Source organism: Nomascus leucogenys, chromosome 6, assembly GCF_006542625.1.
Source record: "Nomascus leucogenys isolate Asia chromosome 6, Asia_NLE_v1, whole genome shotgun sequence".
Taxonomy (NCBI): Eukaryota; Metazoa; Chordata; class Mammalia; order Primates; family Hylobatidae; genus Nomascus; species Nomascus leucogenys.
The window spans coordinates 110,750,670-110,775,993 of NC_044386.1; the positions used below are offsets into that span (position 1 = coordinate 110,750,670).

The 25,324-nt window shown below is 45.6% G+C and overlaps 1 protein-coding gene across 2 annotated transcripts in view; it reads left to right on the forward strand.

Moving 5' to 3' along the window:
- The window catches only part of SLCO3A1 (solute carrier organic anion transporter family member 3A1), a 326,271-nt gene that overhangs the window by 247,212 nt on the left and 53,735 nt on the right, over positions 1-25,324 (forward strand). For both annotated transcript variants that reach the window (XM_030815054.1, XM_030815055.1), the window contains exons 3-5: positions 1,369-1,467; positions 10,856-11,119; positions 24,831-24,995. In XM_030815054.1, the coding sequence (XP_030670914.1) occupies positions 1,369-1,467; positions 10,856-11,119; positions 24,831-24,995 (528 nt within the window). The remainder of the gene's footprint in view (positions 1-1,368; positions 1,468-10,855; positions 11,120-24,830; positions 24,996-25,324) is intronic.

A 25,324-nucleotide genomic window follows, 5' to 3' on the forward strand; every position in this document is an offset into this window, starting at 1 on the left:
CAAACTATATTATGTGGCTTCCTTTGCCCAGTATTTAAAAACCATTTGCCTTCCTCTGTGTGGTTTAAGTTGTTTTTCCCCACCCCAAGTCAATGAATGAGTTCGGAGGAGGGAAAGCTTCAAGTCAGCGAGGCCAGGATTTTTACTGTTTGGTTCAACGCTGAATCCCCAACCCTGAGAATAGTACTTGGCACATAGAAGAAGCTCAGTAAAACTTGATTGAATGGATGAATATGTGATTGATTCCACAATGACATCACCGAGAGAATTTAGGGTGAGCTGGTCTACCCCTATGAACAGACTAGGCTGGAGAGCTACCATCCACTGGGCTTAGGTTCCCGGCAGTGACATTCATCTCACCCTGCTCTCCAGGTGCCCGTGTGGCCTGTTAGCACCCAGCCTTGGAGCTGCCTGGGTTGGAATTACCCATGCACTGACTGTCCTCATCAGATGGCCAACTTCTAAAGGGAAGGGCCACTTTCTTGACTCGTATTTTTGCCTCCTGGGCCTGGAGAACTGTCAGTTCTCAAGAAATGTCTTCCAAATTGAAATTTAAATAGATACAGCCTGTGGGTTTGAATTTGGGACCAGTACTTTTCCCAGAATGTCCTAAAATTTCTGTGTAAAATACCAGGTGTTTTATCGATCAGATACTTAAGCACTGCCCAGAGCCTGCCATATTCTCAAGTCCTACAGAATCGCTTAATTCCTGAACAGCTGTTATAGCCACAACAACAATGGAAACAGATAATGACTTCAAAACATGGAGAGAAATTGAAGAATTGAAATTAATAAGTATGCAATTAAATGTTAGATATTTACCATTGTTGTGTGAACTTTGTTATTTGCTGAATTTCAGAGTCATGAACGTTTTATTATATTTGAAAATAATTTGTGGCGTAGATTATCCTCACTTCACAAAAAATTCCTGAGTTTGCACAGTGGGTGTCAAGGGATCTTAGCCAACCATAAATTAAATGAGTTACATAAAACTAAATAAATGTAAAAGCAAAATTATAAAAGTCTTTTCAAAGTGTGGATGGCAGAAAAAATATTTAATGATAGATGTGGATGTATTTTAATATGTTTGATGTAGGGTGAAGTCCTCTAAAAGTAAGGGACACAAATTTCAAAGCAACCTACCAAAATACTATAGAATTATAGCATAATATACAGTGCTTTCATAGAGTTTCCAAAAATTAGAAATACAGGCTTTCCCCTCTAGGATTTTTAGATTAATTCCTAATGTCATTGGTAAAAGCAGACATCTCATCTCATCATTATAAAATAATCTCCTTGACCTTTGGTGATTTTGCTCATCAAATAGCCTCTGTTTTGTAATCTATTTTTTTCATCATCTTCTTTCAGGAATCCTGTTCACGATGCTGGTATTTGGACCAGCCTGCGGGTTTATCCTGGGCTCTTTCTGTACCAAAATCTACGTGGATGCGGTCTTCATTGACACAAGTAAGGAATATATCTCGATGTCTACCTTCCATCCACAAGCGTTTCCTCCCTTATAAATGTGGCTTCAGCCTGTGGGTTCTAAAACCTTCTTGCTAAGAGACAGTCTTGATGCCCCTGCCTCTGTAGCTGGGGCTCACCCGAGATTAGATGAAAGAACATGGGTGTTGGTTCAGGGGGCCTGACTCAAGTCTGGGTTCTGCTAACATCTACCTAGAGGCTGAATAACCCCCGATAGCTGATTTTATTCCTCAAATCTGTATTTTCCTTATCTGTAAATAAAGGGTAACAATAATTATATCTGACTGGCAGATAAGAATTTAATGACAGTGTCTGTGTAGGAATGCTTGGCATATGCTCATTGAGTGGGGGCCCATTAACCTATGTGAGGATCCTACTTTCCAAACTAAAAGTTGGAGCATGTGTTCTGGAAGTGCAAGTGTACGAACGGGGTCAATGAGACAGAATATTGGAAAATCCTTTTAGAAGACACTGTTGTGGTGGCCTTTGTGAGGAAATATCCACACTCAAAACCATTTTAAGCAGAACCTGTGTTCTTAGCAGGAAGTGCAAGCGCATTTCTCAGAATACCCTTGAGTTCCCCAATCCATGATTGTGGGATTGAATGGGATGCTAGATCGATGGGCTAGACTATGCTGTGGTGACAGACAGTCCCAAAACCTCAGTGATTTTATCTAAGGTTTATTCCTTGGTCACACTACATGTGCAGTGTAGGTCGGCAGTGTCAGGGTCGGGGAGACTTGGCTCATCGTGGTGACCTGTAGATCTACTCTCAGGATCAATAAGCATTCTCAGCCCCCCAGGCCCAGGCCCACAGAAGTTCCATCCTGACCCCAGCTTGCATAGTTACCAAGGCAGGAAACCGGTTTTACTCTGGCCCTTGAAACCTCTACTCAGAAATGACATACAATGTTTCCCTCATATTTCATTAACCAAAGCAAGCCATGTGGTGTATTGGTTTCCTGTTGCTGCATAAGAAATTACCCCAAACCTAATGACCTAAAACAGCAGACATTTCTTATCATACAGTTTTTCGTATTTTTTTCTGTGGGTCTGGAATACAGGAGCAGCTTCACTGGGCAGTTCTAGCTCGGGGTCTCTTATGAGGCTGCAGTCAAGGTGTTGCAAGGTGGCAACCTGGTCTTGGGTCATCCCAAGGCTCAGCTTGGGGTGGATCCACTTCCAAGCTCACTGCCATGGGCCCACAGGAGGGGGCTACCTCACCGTGACACCCCTGAAGCAAACAACCCAAGAGAAGGTGAGAGAAAGCACCTGAGGCAGGAGCCACAGTCTTTTTATGACCTAATCTCAGAAGTGACATCTCATTACTTCTGCTGTATTTTGTTTGTTAGAAGCTAGTCACTTGTTCAGGTTTACTATCGAAAGAGAAGGGATTATTACACAAGGACTGGAATGCCAGGCAGCAGGGATTTTAGGGGACTATCTGGGTCATTGCCTACCATGTGCCGTCACATCTCTACCTTGTGTCTGAAAAAGAACACTATATTTCTGTGTAGTTTAGCATGTAGCAAAACCATATTTCCTTTCTCTCTGAAAACAGATGGTGAGAAGCCATTCCAGCCTTTGCTTCTCATGCCGATCTATCCTCAGGATCAATAAGAATTCGCAGTCCCCAGGTTCTCAATCCGTCGTCTCTTGACAGTGCTAAATTTACTAATTCACTCCAAAGAAATAATGTGGTTTTAAATCCAATCAAGTCGCTTTGTGATTCACTCCATTAATCCCACTGATATATTTATTTGTAGCTAATGATGTTACAAATTTCCAAGTGGAAAAAAAAAATCAGAGGCAGCCCTATTTATATGTACTTTTAAAGTGCTGAGTCTGTTCGGAAGGTGATTGAGTGCTGGTGTTTTGCAGCCAACGGCTGGCCCTTTGAACCCATTTCCTAGGGAGTGCGGTAAGGGGTGGGCTGGGAAGAGACAGGACGCATGAAGTGAGTCAGTTTCTATCTTGCTCGTATAGACAGGCCAGCTTCCACCACTGCACCCAAGGCAGCACAAGACAGGGCCAGCAGAGGGGATAGAGAGGAGGCATACTTCTCATGCAATGGGTAAGCCACCTTGAAGGGTAGCAAAGTGGCCAGGTGGCATATTTTGCCCTCAGTGGTATCAGTGGTGGCCTTGAACCAAAAGCCTGTGAATGACCAGAATATCTGAGCTGGAAAGAGCCTCAGACGTCATTCCTTTCCAACTCTTTCATTTTACAAATGAGGAAACCGAGTCATAGAGAGGGGAAGGGATGTCCCCAATCCAAGGAATGTATCTCCATAAAACCCAGATATCTGGAGCCTGCCTGTGGAGATTTCACTCACCAAACTCTCTTAGGAGAATGAAACGGCACCTTTTCTCAGTCAGTACCTGAAATGACCAGCGGGTAGACAGATGGCTGGAGGGGGCTTAACCCATCCACTCCCAGTTCCCTCCATCTGCTGAGGCTGTTCCGTCAGCCTGGAATGCTGTTCCCATCTTACTGTGTTCGGCATCTCTGTCTGCCCATTAAGGCCCAGGGTGGAACGGGTGTGATCCATGGTTCCAGGCTCATTGGCTACTTGGTGCCTGCATGGATGTAAGGCAGGTGGGCTCTTTTCAGTCCCGTGTGGGCATCTCGCTGATGGCAGCCTTCCCCACCAAGTTGATAGCGGACTTCCCTTTCTGTTTCTAAAGAATGCAAGGTGCATTGTCAGTCATGGTCTTTGTTTGCATCCTTCCCGGAGGCACCGTGAGGCACCGTGTGGCACAGCTCTTTACCAGTAGAGGGCAGAAGAATATCATTTATCCTATTTAGGGAGTCAGCCATAGAATTCTGTAGTTTCCAGCAGTTTTTATTGTTTCTAATCTTGTGACTGAAACTTGCCGCCTGCAGGTGGATTTGGGCTGTATTTGAGGAGGGGATTCTTAATTTCTTTAGGGCCTACCCTATCTTTTCCTTGCTTTCCTAAAACAGTGCTCTTCTCTAGGGCTGTCCAATGTATGGGAACATTACTGTAGGCATTAATAGACAAGGGCCATACACGTGGACACATGTTTCTGAAGTCCCCACTGAGATCGGGGTCCAGGAAAAGCAGCAGCCTGAAATTTGTAGGGAAGCAGCAAGGCAGGTCCACAGAGGGCCCTTATTATGGGGTAGATGGAGGAGAGAAGGCGGCATCTACCACACAGCCTGGTGCCAGCATTGAGAGGAGAATCCAGTGAGGAAGGCTGGTTGAAACTTGTGAGTAGACGCAGCTGGGGCTGCCAAGGAGGGTTGGTTGTAGACATGGGCCAGTTCTGGGGTGAGAGCCCCCACGGGGCACCTTACCTGGAGGTCCCAGCTGGCTCCACTTAGACATGGGCTGCTTCTGCTGCTGCCTTTCATCCATGTTTGATCCCTACGTGGTTCCCTTTGCTCCTCAGCTCAGGGAGAATAAATCCCTCCCCTGAGAGCTGGGGGAAGAAATTATGGTGCCTCCAGAATTTGTTTTTTAGGTTCTTTGTTAAACTGAAACCCAGGTGAGAACAGGAACTTGAAAAAAAGGACTTAGTAGCAGAGTACATATCTAATCACTGCCTTGGCCAACCTTAACTATGTGGGTTTATTACAAAAAGATTAGTAGTAACAGCAACCATGAACTGGTCACTTATTAAAGCTGTACATAGATTGCCTCATTGGAGCCTCAGCACATTCTCATGGGAGTGTAGATCCTACTATTAGGTGAGGCATTATCATGCAGTGGTTAAGAATTCGAGCACTGGAATCAGACTCCATTTGAATACTGACTGTACCCCTTATGAGTTCTGTGATCCTGGGGACATTGCACACACATCCTGAGTCGGTGCATGGATGGCATGAGTTACTCATGCAAAGCATTTAGCACAATGCCTGGCGTATAGTAAGCACACAATAAATACTCACAATAAGAAATCCGAGAGGTTAACAGTTTCCACAGCTAGGGATAGAGCAAGGATTCATCCCCAGGCCTGTCTGACCTCAAAGCCCCACTCTTAACAGAACAGCTGGCTTCCCTGAAACATCTCCAGAAATTTAGCCAGAAGGCGGCTCCCTTCCATGGACAAAAGCCTTGCTGAGATGACCTAGCCTCACCAGCACATCCGTGCAGACTTATCCTGAGGCACACACCAGCCAGCCTCGCAGAAGGCTGCATGGCGTTTGCAGCTGGAACAAGATGTGGCCATCTGTTTGCTTCACAAAAAAAGGTCAACAGACTGAGAGCCTCCTACTCTGCCGTCCTGAGGGCTGGCTGCTACTGCTAGATTCCTTCATTTTGGGCTAATTAGCCCAATGGCTGGGATTCTAGATGTTCAATGCCACCCTCCAGCCTTAGCCCCTTCCTGTCTCCGGTTTCTAATTAGGTTCGTAACTTAATGATACTCTTGGAATTCTTGGGTCCCATAGCAAAAGTTTGGCAACATAGGTTAAACAAATGGGTAAATGAACTACCAAAAAAATAAAAAAATAAAGGTCCATATGGCCCAGGAATAAGAAGTAAATGTCCCCAGTTTGCTTTGATCTGCTCTTCTCACAATCTCAGGTATCCTCATGAGTGTGTGGGTGGGTTGGTTGGTTAGTTTTAAACTGGTTTAACTGTATTTTCAGTGACTTTTCATTTGATCTTGGAAATGGGTGGAAATCTCCATGAGCCCCCTAGTTCAGTTGACCTTTGACAGAGCAAACAGCTGTCAACAGCTCTCAATTTACCCAATACAAGCAACAAATAAGAACAACCTAAAAATCGGATACAAAGAGTGGAAGGGTCAGAAAAATGGATCTTGTAAGGCCGGGCATGGTGGCTCTCACCTGTAATCCCAGCACTTTGGAAGGCCGAGGCAGGTGGGTCACCTGAGATCAGGAGTTTGAGACCAGACCGGCCAATATGGCAAAACCCTGTCTGTACTGAAAATACGAAAAAATTAGCCGGGCGTGATGGTAGGCACCTGTAATCTCAGCTACTTGGGAGGCTGACACGGGAGAATTGCCTGAACCCAAGAGGTGGAGGTTGCAGTGAGCTGAGATCTCACCACTGCACTCCAGCCTAGGCAATAGAGTGAATCTCCATCTCCAAAAAAAAAAAAAAAAAAAAACAAAATGAAACAAAAGAAAAAAAACGGAAAATGGATCTAGAAAAGGAGAAACACCTTCTATGCCTGTTGACACCTATGTCAAGACAAGTCCAAGATGTGCCTGGCTTCATGACAGATATTTCATGGTACACCCAGTGTATGGCTCTTTGCTCTACTCTGCAACCCTTTTCTCCTGTCCCCTTTACCAGACTTCCCTCAGAATGAAACGGCATCTGTTCTCATCATCTGGAATGACCACGGGGTAGATTAGTGGCTTGATGAGGGAGTTGAGCCTATTTACTTAGAGACCCCTGAGTGTGCCACACCTTGACTCAGCCTGTTCCCTCAGCCTGGCATACTGTCTCTACCTCATTTTATTCAACATCTTTCTTCATCCATGTGTCTAGTTTTGTTGGCAATTGAATGCATCTAAGTAAATGAGACAGATTGGTGCTTTCAGTTTTGTTCTGGGCATCTTACTGAAAGCAGCCCTTGCCAGAAGGCTGAAACTGCAGCCATTTTTTTAAAGTTAAGACACTAACTAGAACCAAATAGAGAGGTAAAGAAGTTTTCAAGCCTTCCTCCCTACCTTTATCTAAAACAATACTTTTGCTATGCCAAGCCTGCCTGAAACTGCTGTTCTTATAGAACATGGATTTTTATTTCCTAAACCTTTTGTACTAGTCAGGGTAGGCTAGGTTATGTTGCAGTAACAAACAGCTCCCAACTCTCAGCAGCTTGGAATACCAAAGGGTTCTTTCTTCTTTGTGCTAGATCCAATGCAGGTCAACAGGGACATTTCGTTTATTTGTAGCCTGTCAGATACCATCTTAGGAGGAAAGGGGGGGTGGAGTCATGCACCAGCTCATACACACTTCCACCGAGAAATGATACATGTCCCCTTGCTCACATTTCATAGGCAAAGCTCTGTGGCTTATAGTTACACCTAACTTCACAGAGTGAGGAGGTGTCATCCTCCTTGTCCTCAGAGGAAGAGGATCCAATGCAGACACTGATAACATCTACCACACCGTCCTCTTCCAGCCACACAGAGAACTCTCCCTCAATATCCCTAGTTCTGAAACAGTGTCTGTAGAGCATTGACGGACAATTGCCAACAGGTGGAGGGAGATTTTTCACCATAACTAGCCAAACTGCCTCATAAAAATAATATTTGTTAGCTGGGCACAGTGGTTCACACCTGTAATCTCAGCACTTTGGGAGGCCAACACGGGTGGATCACCTGAGGTCAGGAGTTCAAGACCAGCCTGGCCAACATGGTGAAACCCCATCTCTACCAAAAGTGCAAAAATTAGCCGGGCATGGTGGTGGGCACCTGTAATCTCAGCTACTTGAGAGGCTGAGGCAGGAGAATCGCTTGAACCCAGGAGGTGGAGGTTGCAGTGAGCCAAGATCACACCACTGCACTCCAGCCTGGGCGACAGAGCGAGAATCCACCTCAGAAAAAAAAAAAAAAAAAATTAGTATTTGTTATAGAGATGGACAGAGGCAAGACATTTCTCAGACGGGTCCAACCATTAGTTGTCTTCCCCAGATCAAACTCACCAAAGCCTCCCCCGCCCTCAGGGCAGCACACTCCACAGCTGAGCTGTTTCCCTCAGCATGTTATTTCTCTCTGCCACAGTGCTCTGGATAATTGAAATGGAGAAAAAAAGTCAATACTTCCCAAAATAGTCAGTGATGAGTGTCTTGGATCTACAGAATCCTGCTGTCCACCACGTTCACGCAGGCCCTGTCTCCTGTCCCTGCCCGGGTGGCAGGTGGGCTTTGGTTCTGACACAGGTGACGTGCCCTTCCCCATCTTTCAAACTGTGAGCCAACGTCAGCCTTCCCCAGACATACACATACCTACAGGGAGCAAGTTGACACGTTCACACAAACCACCACCTCCCCCATTGCCGTGCCTCTCCCTGGGTTGTTTTCTCACACATAGAACAACAGAGTCAGTAACTTCCTAAAATATGACTTTTCTAATTTTGTTCCCCCAAATAGCTGCTAGGATTTCTCTCTCTTTACCCGCTCACATCTGCCAGCTTTTCAATTCCCCCTTTATGGAGCCTGGAGACAATGGAGGGAAATACTTCAGCTCCCTTTTGCTGTCTTTTGTTTTCATTCATTGCGTGGCAGCAGGTGAAGAAACACAGTAAGTGACTAGTGAAAATACTCCTGTTCAGCTACCAGAGGCAGTTTCATTTCCTTGTGTCTTCGCTCATTTGCATAAAGATGCTTTCAAGATCACCTTGTGTTTTCCCATGCTGTACCCTTTTTTAAAAAGATCCCTATTTTGAGATTCTCATTTACATACATATATGTACATCAAAGTGAGAATAACAAGATCTACTCTCTATATAAAGAGCCTACTATGCATCAGGTGATTCTTGCTCATTGCCTGTCATCCTTGCAACCACTCTAGGTTGAAGCTGTCTTAATTTTGCAAATGATGCAGCTAAGACTCAAGGAGGGTAAGTAACCTGCCCAGTATCACATGCTAGTAAGTGGCAGAGCTGGGATTCGCAAGTAATCTGCCCAGTGTCACATGCTAGTAAGTGGCAGAGATGGGATTCAGCCCCAAGTCCTCAAAGCTTACACTGTCCCCTCTCCAGCATGTAGCTATGCAGAAACATCTGGTCCATCGTAGTGCTGTTATTGCTGCTGGGTGTATGTCAGCATCTCCAGGACAGTGACTACCAGTGTTCCAAAGGCCACTTGCTACCTACTGGAAGAGCTGGTGGCCTTAGGCTCATGGCACAAAGAGCAGGAATTGATCATTCACCTCGGGCCCTATAGGGAGCCCAGAACAAAGTCCAGACATTGAAGAGGGGCAGTGGAACAGAAAGGTGAGAGTGTGGACCTTGGCATGTGTATACCTGTGTTCCGTTCTTCAGCCCCGCGAACCTGGGCAAGGAACCTAACCTTTCTAAGTCTCAGTTTCTCCATCTATAGAAAATAGAGATAATAAAAGTCCTGCCTTGTAGAGTTATGGGGAAGGTTGGCTGGAACAGTTAAGAATGTGCTCTGCATAATGCCTGGTGCAGAGGAAGCCTTCAATAAATGATGGCTGGCATTATCATTAATGCTAGCTGAGGAGGCTTCAGGGAGAGCATTTTATGAATGCTGAAGTGTTCATCTGGTGTCTGCGGTCATTACTCTTCCCAGAGCTGTCCATCCATCTGGTCCAGGCCTGCAGCCCGGTTGGTCTTACCTCATACACCATTGCCCAGACCTCCCCAGTTCTCCTTCCATGTTCCAGGGGCATGGTTTATTATCAAAGAGACATTTCTAAGCAGCTCACCTGGGAGCCATGCTGTGCAAGGCAGTTGTAAAGAGAGAGAAAGAGAAAAACTGTACCAAAGGGTAAGCTGAAGTTTATTTTCTTGTGACTTAGCTGGCACAATCAAAGAAATAGTGGTACAATGCCACCAAACCACATGCATAGCACCTTTAAGCACATGAGTTGGCTGCAAAGCTTTGTATTAGAGAGCTGGTGCCAAACCACAGGCCATCAACAAGGTTGGCATTAATTAATTAATGCATGGAAACAAAGGACCCTCACCATAAATAACAGGCTACCATCATCTGGGTGCCCAAGCATGTGCCAGGCTGTCGTCTGAGCATTTTATGTCTGGTGTGGTCATTTGATCTTCCCACTAAGTGCTGCCATCATCATAGATGTTATGCAGATCAGTAAACTGAGGCATGGAGAGTTCAAACCACTGGCCTAGGGTCACACAGAGACAAGGGGGTAGGACTTCAACCCAGGCAGCCTGGCTTCAGAGGCCGTGCTCTAAAACCCTATTGTGTGCCTCCCCTTATGAGCTGTGAACCTAATTTAAGACAGTGAGTGGGGCATTGAGTGGGATCTCATATGAGCTGCTTTTTGGAAGCCAAGAGTGAATATACCTGGTGAAAATCTACCTCTGAACAATAAACATTTCCTTGTGTTTCTTTGAGCACACCTTGGCAGCTGTGCCAAGCCAGTTTTAGCCTAAATTCAGAGAATGTCTGGCTTCTCACTGTTTTTGTTTAGACTGATATAAACATAGGGTAGACAAGAAAATTAAGGAGGGAATGTGATCAGCCTCCGGCTTTGAGACAAACAGAGCCGCTGGTGTGGAACAATAGGCTTTGCAGCCTGGCAGCCAGTGTTCCCGACCCCAAGTCATTTCTAGAGCCCTTGCCCTCTCTGTTCAGCTGACTCAGATTCTCAGCAAAATCCCCAGTGGTCCAGGCTTCTTTTCTCCACTAAGCTGTGCTCTTTCCATTTGCAGGTAACCTGGACATCACTCCGGATGACCCCCGCTGGATCGGAGCCTGGTGGGGTGGCTTTCTGCTCTGCGGTGCCTTACTCTTCTTCTCTTCCCTCTTGATGTTTGGGTTTCCACAGTCCCTGCCCCCGCACTCAGACCCCGCCATGGAAAGCGAGCAGGCCATGCTCCCCGAAAGAGAATACGAGAGACCCAAGCCCAGCAACGGGGTCCTGAGGCACCCCCTGGAGCCAGACAGCAGTGCCTCCTGTTTCCAGCAGCTGAGAGGTAAAGGTGGCCTCATCTGCCTCTGCTCAGAACAGTAGGGGGATTGGGATGGGGGTGATGAGTGAAGGGGTGGCACCCAGGACTGGGGTGCTCGGGGACTTGGTGGAGGCAGAATAATACTGGCTTGCATGGCTGGCCTCTACCAGCCAGGTGCTTAACTTATTCCTGAGAAGTAAGTAACCTGACTTGCTTAATAAAAACAAAAATAGCTACCATTTGTTAAAGGGACCCAGTGGTTAATATAGGACCTGACATTTAATAAACATAAATGTCTTTAGAAGGAAGCAAAATAGTCTATGGAGCTTTTTTGAATTCTTTCAGGCCACCTATAAGCACCTGGAAGCAATAAAGGAATTTTAAAGTTGGCTTCCTTTGCCTGATATCAGCATTCTTTAAAAAGCCACCTCCAGCCGGGTGCAGTGGCTCACATCTGTAATCCCAGCCCTTTGGGAAGCCAAGGCAGGTGGATCACTTGAGGTCAGGAGTTCAAGACCAGCCTGGCCAACATGGTGAACCCCCATCTGTACTAAAATACAAAAATTAGCCGGGCTTGGTGGTACGTGCCTGTAATTCCACCTACTTGGGAGGCTGAGGCAGGAGAATCACTTGATCCTGGGTTCAAGCTCACCAGAGATTGCAGTGAGCCCAGATTGCGCCACTGCACTCCAGCCTGGGTGACAGAATGAGACTCCATCTCAAAAAAAAAAAGCCACCTCCAAATTACATTTCTTTAGATTCACTTTGTCCTTTCATTGCCTCCACTAAAGATGAGAGATGTTTTCCTGCAGAAAGAAATATTAACCCAGTCTTAATGACACAGTCACACTTTAGGATGCAGCAAAGCTCTTGCTATCATTTTTTAAAGAAAAAAAGTGCAACTTTTCTGACAAAATGGTGAAACACAAACAATGATGCAGAATGAGAATGAGAACCAATCTGTGTCCTCTAAGGTTGCCTTGGCTTGGAATGTCCCCGTCCCCATGCACATGTGCTTAATAAAAGTCTCACTTCCAGCAGCCCCCAGGCAAGGAAGGTGCCTACGACTCCCCTAGTAGCAGGAGAGTGATGCCTGCGACTCCCCTAATAGAACAGCCATCCATAGAAAGTGTCCTGGTAACGAGACCCCTAGGAATAAATTGAGCAGGCATGAGAGTGTGGCTTTCAAAGGACATCCTGGCCCTGGGCGACCACAGCGTTTGCAGTTTGCTTCCCATCTCTGGATGATGACCTGGTTTCCCTAGGGCTCTGATTGTAAAAGCTGCACTAGTAATCACTTATCTTTCATCTCTGGGAATAAAAAGATGAAAAAGATACAATGGTGCCATCAGAGAACTCACCATCCCACATAGGACCAGGCCTGCAAGTCAGCAAAGGCAGCCCAGTGTTTTGAGAACCGCAATAACAAGCAGTACAGGTGGTTACAGAAATGCAGCAAAGAGGCAGAGAGAAGCCCACCGCTGCTGGGCCAGGAGTCGCAGGTGAGGGAAGGGTCAGCGGCAGAGCTGAGCCAAGTCTTGAGGCCTGCCATGGCTTCAGCATTCTTCGGTCATGATTCAGTCGCTCATTAACTCATTTGTTTTATTCCATCGGTAGTTACTGAGACCCTACTAGGTGCTGAGCACAGCCTTGACTAAAGCGATTTATATTCTGGAGCTTATATTCCACTAGGGTGCAATAGGCAAGGTCAGAGCAATGACAAGGTAAGCAAGCACTGGGTGAGCTGCCGTTGAGCTGACAAGTAGACAGTCAGGTAGACAAGTCTGGGACCCGCAAGGCCATATTGATTACAAATTGTGATCTGTATACACACAGGCTTCGCTTCTGACGGTTAATGATTTTAATTTAGAATGAACAATTCCCAGAGGCAATTGGTCCATAATGGACTAAAAGGATGTCTCAACAGGAAAGGAAGAAAGTGTTTCTGCAAGATTCCTTAAGAGCCAAAATACAGTGAAATGAGCTATTATGCTGATAAACACATTTTACACGTGCCAGTGCAGGAAGTAGGGCCACAGTCGTTTACATGATTTATTTCTCCATGCGAGACACATGTTTTTGCTATATGAGTTTTTCCACCAAAAGCACCATGCAGTGCTCCCTGGCATTCCAAAACCCTTCATCCAGTTTGCATCCTGGGAAACCCACGCTGCAAATGCACTTCTATATACATGCAGTGTGTTACACATTTGTGGGTTTAAATAAGCTGAACAGCGTTGCATGTATATGTAGAACTGACTTGGCTCCTAAAACCTGTATGTTGCAATTTCTCATCCATTTTGTCTGAGCTTGCAAATGGGTTTCTTCTTTAGCCATCAATCTGTGTCCCCTGCCGTGCTCTGCAGACAGCAAAGGCCCCTGAGAAGAGCTGGCATTACACCAGGAAGAGCTCTTCCAGCGCCTTCTTCTCTGGAACTTAGAGTCTTCTCCTGCTCCTGGGAGAGAATGGGGCTGTCTGCTTTGAGGCAGACCCACCTGGGTTAAAAAGAAGCTCAGTCGCTTCTTAATCACGCAGCCTTGGCCACATCACTTAACTCCTCTCAGCTTTCACATGTGGTGTCTGGTTTAGTCATTACCAAAGCTGTGTAAGGTCAGTATCACTGTTTATTCCTGTCTGTAGATGAGAAAACCAAGCTCTGGTGATATGGGGCTTTGAGTCTGTGGTTCGATTTTAAGAACATTCCCCTAAAAAAAGCGGGCTTCAGAGGTCTGCTTCCAACAGTCAGCCATCAATTGGGTTTGCAACCCTTATCCAAAGCTGAGAGAAGGAAAGCCCAGAGTCTTGCTCCAGGTCAGCCTGGAAGTCCCCATCTTACAGCAACAGCCCCATAACCATCTTACCATGCAGAAAGCAGATGAACAAATGCTTGGGTTTGTTAAACGCCAGTATCTCCCTGATGTGGGGGCCTGCCAAGCCAGGGCACATTTTTACTTCTCAGCTGTGCCACCAAATAACTTTTCCTTTAAGACCTGGCTCTGGCTCTGCTCCTCCCTGATCTTGCATTTTGGATGGCCTGTTTTTTACACACCTCACATTCGTCCTCTTGTGTCCTATCCTCCCCTTTCCTATATGTTAAGCCGTGTGTGGGCAAGACTGCACCTAGTGTGCTGAATCTAGCAAATGCTCAGAATTTGCAGAATTGCTTGTGAGAGGCTACACCTGGAGGGAAGACGTTCAGGGACTGTAATAGACAAATGTACAGTATCATCATCAGATAGTATATTAAATAGCATCTCCACAGTTTTGTGCTTCATTGTAAGTTGTCTCCAGCATCTCTTGCCCTGAGAGACCTTTCTGCAGCCACATGTCCATCTGCCTTCTCCCTCCAGCTCTGTACAGTTCCTGGAATGCATCAGGCAGTCTCTTGTTTGCTGCTATTTCTACCTGGAATGCCCTTCTTCCTTCAGTTCACTTCTGGGCTGGACTCTGTTCTCACCTCCCCAGGAAGCCCTGCAAAGCCCCTCTGTGTACCTGCCCCTATGTACCCGGTGCTAGATTAGCTGCTTTCCTCTGAGTTCCACAGAATCCCTGCAAAGCACCTGTGAACACATTACCGTGGCAGTCTCTCTGCTTGTCTGTATCTGCCCAAAGATTATACATTTTCCAGGGATGAAGCTGTAGTTCATCTGTTCATTTCCAATGCACAGAACAGTGCATAGCATGTAGGGTGATACTGGTTGAATGAAGTAATAAGTGAATACTTTCTTGCCAGCCTGCATGTATGTATAGATGTGGACACGTGCACAAATAGCAGGTAATGATTGTTTTTTGTACACTGTCATATTTCATCCCTCTAACCTTAGGAGGCGTCGGTACCACTTACCAGTAAGGCAAGTGAGGCTTGTAGATGGAAAGGAAAGGCATTTGAACCCGGGCGAAGGCTCCAGTGTCTGTCTTTTTAACAATGACATTATGCTGCCACTTCTGACAGTAAACGGACACTCTCTTAAAGAATAAGTGGCGTCAGCAGGTGCTAACTGACTTCTTAGCAGAGTGTACTAAAACTACGGCTGCTGGCTGCAACAGCACAGATGTGCCCTAAAATGACGGGGCTTCCAGACACAGCTGCAGCCTAAAAGGAAGGGAAGAACCAACTCCCTGCAACCATTGGCCTGTCCTGACCCTCTGCCAGGTTTTCTAGCTGGGATGAGTATAACCGCACCAGAGGTTTAAAATCCAAAGGGAGAGTCCTGCCTTTGATCACTGAAAGAGAGGGCAATCAAAAGCTGAGCACTCTTGTCACTGAGCGCTTCACGCTGACTGCCAAGTGGTCTCTTCCTGTCCCAGAAAAGATAGCAGGTGCCAGCAGGTGCCAGCTGGGTGGGCAGGGCTGGGGCCTCAGGCTCAGAGTCTTTAAAGCCACCACCCAAATCTAGGAGATGAGTTATGATTTCCAGAGCTCTTGCATCGACCTCCCATTTGGCCCCCACGGGTGGCTGATGGGGTGGTTATGTTACTAACCTCTGTCCTGATCAGTGATCAGCACACCAAAGCTGGCAGGTGGTTGGGGAGACGGAGGGGTGAGTGATGTTAAACCAGGTACTTAGATGCCCTTGGCTGGGCTGGACCTATTTCTCCAGATTCCAAATCCCGTGCTCTTTCGCCTGTTTCCTGTAAGGGTTCACTAAATTGTTCATAAACTGATGAAAGAGGAGAAAGGGAATCAGGCTGGGGCCCATGTAACAAAGCCCTTCCTGTGTCTGAGAAACTTACACTTCTGCTCAGCCTTTCCCCCCTCCAAAAGAGGCCATGCAGAGCCCAAGCTCTAGAGAAGGTTCACCTTTTGAGGAGTTGAGATCCTCCTGGGTCCTTGTCACCTCCCCTCCCCTTGAACAATGCAGTCCATCATGGAGTTCAGCTGATTTTGCCACCCAAGTCTCTCTCCAGCCTGCTCTTGATCTCTGTTAATCCGAGAGTCCTTGTTAACATTAACAAGGTAACACTCCACACTCCAGCATGCCCTGGGCCCTCCAGGCTGTTGTCCATGCTGTGATCTCTTCAGAACACACCTGATCAAGTTGCTGCCTCTTGCTTTAAGGGAAGGAGGCAGAGTCCTTCCATGGTCTCTGAGTCCCTCCAAACCCTTCTCATGCCAGTCATGCCCTGTTCCCTCCACGCCCACCTCACTGGCCTCTTTTTAGTTCTCCTTATACCCCAGGCTCCTTTCCTCCTAGGACTCTGCATTTGTTCCCTCTACTGGAATTCTGATTTCATCTTCAGACATCAGCTCATGCGTCATTTATTGGGAACATCTTCCTGACCTGGTGGTACCCCTTCCAAGGCACATCATAATTTTCCTTTATATGTGTGAATAATTTTCCTTTATTCACTTACTCTGTACGCTTCATGAAGGCAGGGACTGCAGTTGTTTTTGCTCATGTCCTGGTACACAGCAGGTGCTCAGTGCCTGCTATTTGATAGGGGAGGGAGTAAATGGATTGCCGCTTTCCCCAAAGCTCCCCTGCCCCCTACTTCCCACTCAGGGTTTTGGCCTGTGTCTGACCAATCCGTGGACATAGACTTGGCAAGAGCTTCAGGTGTCCTGAGTGCCACCACCAGCCCACACGTGACTGCCTGTGTTGGAGAGGGTCTGCTCCTGGCACCCTGGCTGCTGAATGGTAGAGGATGTGCCAGCCCCGGTGCCAAAACTGACTTGCCCTGGGGACTCTGGGCTTCGTGTTGTCACTTGCCCATCTTCTGGCAGGTGCTTTACATCTTGGTCAGGGAGCACATTCACCCCGGCCCCACCACCGTGCTTCCTACAGTTCAGCAGGAGCCACACATTTGCCTGGCCACAGGACCCAGCTCATGCCTCTCCACGGCTCAGCCCTGGCCACAGGACCCACTTCATGCTTCTGCATCTCGGCCTCCTCTATCCATTACCATCTAGCAGTCAGTTTCTTCTATGTTTTTCTTAATTAAAACCCCATGCCTGGCTTTCAGCATAACGTTATCATGAGGAGCCTGGTGATCTGAGAGTCCTTGTTCTGCCGGCTAACCAGCTGAGCGCTTTTTTAATCATGCACTGTGTCCTCAGAACCATGTTCTTCCTGTGTGTGGATTTCCTGTTAAAGTTTTTCTTTCCTGATTCCATGGTGAAGGAGACCATCTGCCCTCCCAAATGCTTGGAATCCTGTGCCAGGCTGTGATTTACATTCTGCCATGTCACAGGAGTTGTTTTTATAGGTCCCCATGGACCAGACTGGTCACTGGCTTAAGTTCTTATCAATATTGATTGATAGGGGAGGGGACCTGCTGTGGACAGCACTGGAGGGATAGGTCCATAGATAAGCTACAGCTGCACTTCTCAAGTTATTTCAGCAAAGCTCCTGAGACAGACCATGTGAGGGTGCCTAGCATGATGCCTGGCACTTTGTTGGTATTCCTGGAGTGCGTGTTGAATGAAAGAATGAAGGAAATAATTAGAAGGCAGCATTTCCCAATGAGGGTCCCTTGAGATGCTCAGGGAAAAACAAATCAACAGCAGCAATAACAGAAGGATGGGGAAATGGTTACATGGCCAAATAACTTTGGGAACCTGTGTGCTGTTTGATCCTCTCTGAGATTCATACTTCTCAAACATATGTGACTCGGAACTGTTTTATTCACATTAACTGTGGCTACTTGGCTAATGCTTCCAGAATACAGGGTAGAAAGTGGAAAGGCTCACAGGAGGTTCAAAGGGATGAACTGAGGACCAGAGAGAGGGGACTTGGAGATACTTGCTTAAAGATTGTAGCATTTCACCCCAATCTGGAAGGATGAGCAGGATCCCCGTGGATGGAGAGAGAAGAGCTTTGGGATGGGGGACAGGGATGAGCAGAGACACATGGACAGGAATGCCCAAGACACTGTGTTGGGAGCTAGATGTCTGGTTTTAGAAAAGGTCATGCTAGAAGGCAGACTAGGGGCTGCTCCCACACCAGCAGTTCCTGGTATCTGAAGCTGCATGTGGAGGCTTTTGTGAAATTATGAATGAGTTATTGAAAGCCTTAGCATTGCCCTTTTGAAGCATCTGGACTTTATCCTGAGGAGCCCTTGTTTCCCAGCCAGGAGTTTGAGTCAGCATCGGCTGTGGAGTTTCTTGAACCACCCTGTGTGTGGGCCACAGCCCAGGAATTCTGATTCTGTGGGTAGAGAAGGGGTCCAAGCATCCGTAGGTTTTCAAAGCCCCCTAGATGATTCTTTGGGAACTCCCAATTGCACATGAATGCCAGAAGCAATGGGGGTTCTTTGATCTCCTCTGGAGGTCAATAGGTCAGAGCTGGTCCTCCTGCATTTGTACAGGCAAGGGGCATGTAATGGCGGGGAACTGACTTACCAAATAAGCTCAGCCTGACTGTAGAAGCGAGGGTCTAAACGTGTTTCCACCTGGACAGGGAACCTGTGGCATGTCACTAATGGTTTGTTCATAAGTTTGTTTCTGTTGCGTCAGTTGATGTTTCTTAAGAGGCTATAATAGTTACCCTTCGAAGCTTTGCAATTCATTCATTCATTTTAAAATTTATTTATTAGATTCTTTAATACACCTTGAGTTTGTTAAGTGTCTGCTCTTACTGGGCGTGGTGCTCACATCTAATGACGGAACTGCTCCATCCTTGTTCCCAGGTGGCTTCTGGCTTGGGAGACGAGAAGGACTCAGGCAAGGGCATCCAGCCTGCACGTGGCACATCAGCACAAGGGCTTAAGCCTGCACAGGGCACATCAGCAAACAACTCGGTGGTTGCTAAACCTTGATGTTATTCCATGACACTATTTCTCCTAGGAGTCACCCCACCTTGGATTCACACCTGTACTTCCGTCAGAGTATTTTTCTACATCTTTATTATTTCTTCCTCTTTCCCTTTTTTTAAGTTATGATTTGAAGACTGTCATTTATCTCATCTAAGACCTCCCTGCTCTCTGTTGTCTCCTGTCTGTGGGTCTCATGTGTTGGGAAGCTCCTCATGGCAACTCAACATTCAGAAAAACAACTTTTATAGATTCAAGTCCCCACAAAATACCTGAATGTTAAGCATGTGGACTTTGGAGCTCAGGCTGACCTTAGTTCAAATCCACCCTCCCTCACCTCCCAGCTCTGCATTCTTGGGCAAGGTGGAATTTATAGCCGCCCAATGAAGCCTTGGTTTTCTCATGTCTGGAATGACAATGTTAAGACGATAACCCAAAAAGCATTGGCTACCATTGTAATTACTGAACAGTTGCATGCATTAGCTTCATCTCCCCTTCTTGGGAGCCGTGACAGTAGTGTGTTGACAGCAATGTTATCAAAGGAAAAGAAAGTCAAGGCCAACTTCAGCAGAGAGATTTAAAGCAGAAACGCACTGAGAGTCCAGCAGGTACACTGAGCCCCACGATAACCACTGCCTGGGGCAACTTCAATTCCAGGGAACTGGACATGGAAACCAAGGCCATGGACAAGTACATTGCTTCCTGACCTGGCCTGCTGCCTGGCCCTCTGGAGGTAGGAGCTCTTCTTGACCACAGAGATGGCCCAGGAACTCAGCCCAGCCCACTTTCTCCATGGCTATGGCTGCCGCACCTCACCTTCTTTCCCTTCTCTGCTAGTTCACCAAGCTGCAAACACAGAGACATCTGCGGCAAGCCGTGTATCCCCACGGCTCCGAGGAACACTCCACATGACAAGGAGCCTGAGGGTTTCCTCCCTGACTTGACCATGGATCACTTTTGTATTAATTATTATTATTCTTACTGAGCTCACACCTGTGTGCCAGAGACACTGGGCCACATGCTTTACACACTTGGGTCTCATTTCATCTTTATAGCAGTCTGTGGGATGGAGTTCTGTGATCCAGTCACTTCCACATCTACTAAAGCCTTGAAGCCAGAATTCAATCCCCATTACCTGACTCCTTAGACCAGGTTCTTAGCCATTATTTTATACAACCTCATTCAGCAAAACCTTTTCTACAGTACAAGCCTCCTCTTTCAGCTCTACAATTCTTTCTTCCTTTTATTAATATTTCTCCCTCCCTCTCTCCACTAGTTCCCTTCCCTCAAAAAAAAAAAAAAAAAAAAAAAAAAAGGACTAAGTCCCAGATCAATGCCAGATCTGGTCATTTTCCCCAACCTAAGTAGAAATTTTTTATTATTATTATTGCTATTACTATCATTATTTCTTAGAATTAAGCTGCACCTTTGACTACCAGGAGTAGCCTGCATGCTTAATCTTCAAACCAAGAGCAGCTCAGAGGCCAGACCAGAATAGCATACTGGTTACAAGCACATGCCATGGCAGCAGGTACCAGGGTTTGAGTTTCTGCTGTGCTGCTCTAACCATGGGACCTCTCTCTGCCTCAGCTTTTTCATCTGTAAATGGAGGATTTAATAGTCCCATGATCACAGGTTTGTTGTGAGCATTATGTGAGCAGACAGGTAAGCATTTAGAACGGCATTTTTGCACAAAGGAAATGCTCTGTCAACGTTAGTTTTTATGACTCCTCCAAAATCTGCCTTTCTCCGTCCTGAAGGACCCATAAGTTTCCAAGAACTCTTAATCCTACAGGAATCTCTTTTGAAGACTAGCAGTAGAAAACCTGTTTTCCCTAGAGACCACTCTCCTGCCGCTCTTTCCAACTTTGTGTCATCTTGCTGGTGACAGTACCAAGCTCCTAATGAGAGTCGAAAAGGTTTCTCCAGCTGGTGAGGCTGCATAATTCAAGCCAGCCTACCTCCCACCTCCAGCTCCCAAGTTCTGAGGCTAAATTGGTAGGTGGGGGGTACATGGCTAAGAGAGTCCGTAGATGTTCAATGGCCTGGTGTGGCCTTGGTTCACCAGTTTCTGTTTCCCTGGGCCACCCCATTAGCTGCTGCCTCCTTAAAAAGTCAGAATTTTATAGGCTTAACAGTCTATTTGAATGAAAAAGCTTGAAACACGGGGTTGGCCCTGGGACCAAGCTAATTAATAGCCCTTCTCAAACTAGGGTTTCAGAAGGTAGGCTGAACCTTTGAAAAGCAATCATCTTTTGAGGGTGCTACAAGTCATTGCAATAAAACTGGGGATGGAAGTCATTGCTTTGAAAAGCAATCATCTTTTGAGTGTGCTACAAGTCATTGCAATAAAACTGGGGATGGGAGGAAGAACCTGGAAGGAAGTAGTGAACCCAAGAGGAAACTGTCATTTCTGGAGGCAAATTGCCTTGGCAGAGGGAAAAAAAAGAATGTTCTTCATGCAAATAAGGCCCACTGAGGCTTCCTCAAGTCAAATGATTCAGTCAAATCATTCTCAAACCTAATGATTTTTCACATCTAATTCAAGGAGAAATTAGTTATTAGATATTAAGACAAAAGCAGGCAGACTCCTATCTTGACAAGGAATCCTTCCCACTGAAGTGGAATTATCTCCAGAATAATTAAATTGCTTGCTGAAGTATAAAAGCATTCCATTAACCGGAGTTGCCTTTGTTGAACAGTGCCTTCCTCATCCCCAAACAAATCATGATGACTCTGAACAAGGACAGGGAGATACCAGGACCTAAATAGATAATGTGATCAAACTGAAATCATCATCAGTGTCATTGATGAGCCAAAGAGCAAAGTTGCTAATCAGCAAATGCTGGAGGTAGCAGCCTGGCAGCAGTTTTACTTCTAACCAAGTGTGGCTGTGCTGCTTTATTCTCCAGGAGTCCTAGACTCTGAAGATTCTGCACCCTAATGAAAAAAAAATAAAGGCTACAGTGAAAGCACGGCAGAGGATCATTTTCCTGGAATGTCCCCAGCCTGCCTATTTGCCATTGGCAATGTTTCCAGAATTTAGATATCTTTATTCCAAAAGAGCACTGTGATTGAGAAATGGCATTATTACTTGCCAAAACATATAAACCACCAGGACATTCAAATGTATTCATTACAGGGAAGCACTGTTACAACCTGCTGTGATCCATACTGTTCTCACTACATTGTGAAACTTGTTGTTCTGTGGCATGACTGACAGGTTTCTTGCCACGGGTACACTACACCATCAGAACGTGCCACACACTATAGCAAATCAGCTTTCACTCATTAGTAGTGATTTATGAGGATAGAGTTTTAACATCCAAGGGGCTTCTGTACATGAAGATAAATGCTTACCTCACTGTCCTGTGTTTATGCCCAATGAATTCATCTTTATTTGTTGAACAATCCACATATTTAAATATTTCACAGTCAGGATTACTCTAAATATTTGTACCATACTTTAAACATAGTGTGGATTTAACACAGGAAAATTTCCCAACATTTACATGTAGGTGTTATAAAAGTAAACACTTCTAAACATTTATTTGAAATGATATTTCTAAAAATTCAGATGATGGTAAATGTTTTAAACCTTGTAAAAATAGACAAAACACACACATAAAGGCCAGTACACTTAAAATCAAGGAGGATATAAGTCTATTAATACCATGGACTTAAAGTTGTTTTCTTATTATCTTTATTCTTATTCATACCCTTTTAAAAGTGTTATTTTTATTTGTGCATTTATTTAATCAGAGAGTTGCCTTCCTAATGTTTCAGGAATTTTACAAGGAACCACCACAGAACAGCCAAGGCCACCAGCTCTGGTTATCATCTTTTTATGACTTAGGATTCGGTTGCTCAGGCTTTGCCAATTCCAAGCTTTTGGTCATCTGGCTCAGTCCATTTGCATATCTAAGTTCTTTTTATTATGTCAAAGAACCCTTAGATGCCTGTCTTCTATGTAGATTTTCATTCTTGAAACTTGATACCATTCCTAGAAATGATAAATTCTAAGTTTTGTATATCTGCCAGTTCTGGACTTATTGAGCTTGTCTGTTAATATTATTAAAAACTTATGCATCCCCTATTATTATTTTATTCTAATTAGTTGGGCCGTTTAGAGGTTTCATCTCCTAGGAGATGAGATTGAGCCTGATAATTAGCTCTCTTCTTTAGGACAGCTGGCTAATTCATCACCTTGGAATGCAGTCTGAGACTCCCGGCCCACCTGTTTATTTTGCATGCCACCACAGCACTGATCAGTTTTTCCTAGACGTGGTGTAGTACCTCCTTCCTCTGGGACTCTGTGTTTTATCTGTTCTGTTTGCACAGGTGGAAACAAGTAAACTGCATGTCAGATATTCCACACTTTATGATCGCAGCAGCACGGACTTCCCTAACTTTAGTCTCTGGGACACCACCTCTATAATTTTTGCTTTATTTGCATTCTGCCTGAACCATTATGCACCTAAGACTTCTTTCTAAATAACTTTAAATCTACTTACTTTTTGTAGCCCAGCAGTGTCTTAAGCCATAACAGCCATGAAACCACACATTCGATGTATCAGCTGTATTTCAGCTTTGTTGTAAGGACACATTAAAATCATGGCACAAATATTGAAATGACAGGGTTGTCCTGGTGCCCCAGAGCTCTCTTGCACACTGCCAGGATACGTCATACCATAATTTAGGAGACTTGGCTGAAGACCACATGCCAATGATTCTGATTGCTGGGAATATCCAAATAATGTGCTTGTTTTCAAAGGATTTTTAAAAAACGAATCTCCTATTTTAAAAGCACCAATATAAGGGGAAGTCTTAGTGGTATATGAAACCACATGCTTTAAGAAAAACAGAGTAAAATAAAGAATGAAATACCAGACCTCAACAATTCCTGCTTTCGGGCTCTGTCATTATTTAAAGTGGTGCATGAACTTCAGAGCACTTTTGCCCGTCACCAGCTCTCATAGAAGCCCTGAGCACCAGGACTGAGTAGGAGGCTTCTTCTAGGGTAGACTGGGTGATGAGAAGAGACCCCCTAAGGAGAAGGAAACACATTCAGCAAAGATCTACAGGCAGGGCATTCTTGTATAGGGAAGACCCCCAAGGACAAAGACCTGGGTGGGGTGGACCTGGGTGCAGGCGAGAAACAGCAAGAGCCACTGGGGCTGGACTGGAGGGTGGGAAGAGGAGGGGCTAGGGGGTGTGATCAGATCACTGAGGGGCAGACCTCGGGCCATGGCACAGCCTATGGATTTTGACCATTCCAGGGTTTTGAGCAGGAAACTGATTTGAGCTGATCTTGCTGACTGCTACTCAGGGACTTATTATATTGGATCAAGAGTGAAAACCAAGACCCCAGTTGGGTGGCTCTGGTGGTCTCCAAGTGAGAGCTGATGGAAATTTTGCCAGAGAGGTAGCCATGAAGATGGCAAGAATGGGTTTGATTAGGCATGTGCACATTTTGGAGAGCACAACAATTTCATATCTTTATTGAAACTGTTAAGTAGATTTTCTTATATATATAGATCCATCAATAGGTATATTGACATATACTTAAATATATTGATATTTATAATTTATTTTATATACACACACACACACATTTTTTTTCTTTTGAGAAACAAACCCCAAACTCTTTGTTAGTAGAGGATGAAAATATCTTCTGACATTGCTTTAAAAAATTTTTAGTGTGTCTAGTGAACTGTAAGAAAAGTCCTGGTATACTCTCTCCTGTTTTAGTAGAAGGTAGTAATTGGCAACATGTCAGTGTATGCTTTGAAGCCAGAGATTTCACAATCATGGATGACTTATGGGGTGTAGATTTTGGCCTTAGCAACTGGGCGCCTCTGGATGCTGTTTGCTGAAATGGACAAGAGCAGGCCAAGAAGGGGCCTTAGGAGCAGGAGGCTATAAGATGGGAGCACAGGGGGTGACCTTGACCCTGACGATCTGCCTTCTCTCTCCCTGCAGTGATCCCGAAGGTCACCAAGCACCTGCTCTCAAACCCTGTGTTCACCTGCATCATCCTGGCTGCCTGCATGGAGATTGCAGTGGTGGCTGGCTTTGCTGCCTTTTTGGGGAAGTACCTGGAGCAGCAGTTTAACCTCACCACCTCTTCTGCCAACCAGCTGCTTGGTGAGTGTGTCCTCAGGCCTCCTGAGAGTGTCGGGGGAGGGTGTCCTGTGTGTAAGGCACTAAAAATTTACTGAGCCCTGCTGAAGAGCCCCACTCTGCTCTGGGCCTACAGCAACAAGATATATGTGGCCTCTGTGCACAAGGAATTTAAAGTATATTCTCAGAGTAAGATCTGCCTGCCTGGATCAATTGCTAAAAGCACATGATAATAAAGAGTGAAAATATAAAATGTACATTTGAGAGGCCAGTAAGTGGATAGATGGGTGTGAAATGGGAAATCTGGGGAAGATATGATGAAGAAGGATAAATCTTGAAAGGTGAGCAGGTTT